The 801-nt window shown below is 47.2% G+C and overlaps 1 protein-coding gene across 1 annotated transcript in view; it reads left to right on the top strand.

Annotated features, from left to right (window-relative positions):
* Window positions 1-801, top strand: part of LOC111534564 (solute carrier family 2, facilitated glucose transporter member 14-like) — a gene marked incomplete at both ends in the record, with an annotated part of 3,660 nt that overhangs the window by 1,495 nt on the left and 1,364 nt on the right. The window contains one exon of the mRNA XM_026452650.1: window positions 719-797. Within this exon, the coding sequence (XP_026308435.1) occupies window positions 719-797 (79 nt within the window). The remainder of the gene's footprint in view (window positions 1-718; window positions 798-801) is intronic.

Below are 801 nucleotides of genomic sequence, written 5' to 3' on the forward strand. Positions count from 1 at the left end.
AAAAAAAAAAAAAAAAAAAAAAAAAAAACTGATAAGGCAACCTAATTTACTTGCTAATGTTCTTCCCGCTCTGCCCTCCCTCTGCCCAAGAAGCAGGGTCTTGCTCTGTCACCCAGGCTGGAGTGCAGTGGCCCAATCATAGCTCACGATAGCCTCAACCTCCTAGTCTCAAGCAATCCTCCCACCTCAGCTCCCTGAGTAGCTGGGACTACCCGTGGGCACCATCATGCCTGGCTCCCAACTAGAAATGTTCTAATAATAGAAAGTAAAAAAGGTCTGGGTGTGGTGGCTCATACCTGCAATCCCAACACTTTGGGAGGCCAAGGTGGGTGAATCATGAGGTCAGGAGTTAAAGACCAGACTGGCCAAGATGGTGAAACCCCGTCTCTATTAAAACGCAAAAAAATTAGCCGGGCGTCGTGGCAGGTGCCTGTTATCCCAGCTACTTGGGAGCGTGGGGCACAGAATTACTTGAACATGGGAGTCAGAGGTTGCAGTGAGCCGAGATCACGCCACTGCACTCCAGCCTGGGCAACAGAGGGAGACTCTGTCTCAAAAAAAAAAAAAGAAAAGAAAAGAAAGAAAGTGAAAAAGAAAAGTTAGACCAAAAAAGGAGTTGATATGAGCCTGGAGAAGAGCAGAATAATGAGGACAGAAGAGGAGAGGTTAGGAGCCTCTCACTTTGCTAATTCCACTTTGTCTTTGGTTAACCTTACAGGCGCAATTCAATGCTGATTGTCAACCTGTTGGCTGTCGCTGGTGGCTGCCTTATGGGACTGTGTAAAATAGCTGAGTCGGTTG

Source organism: Piliocolobus tephrosceles, unplaced genomic scaffold, assembly GCF_002776525.5.
Source record: "Piliocolobus tephrosceles isolate RC106 unplaced genomic scaffold, ASM277652v3 unscaffolded_38370, whole genome shotgun sequence".
In the NCBI taxonomy this organism is placed as follows: Eukaryota; Metazoa; Chordata; class Mammalia; order Primates; family Cercopithecidae; genus Piliocolobus; species Piliocolobus tephrosceles.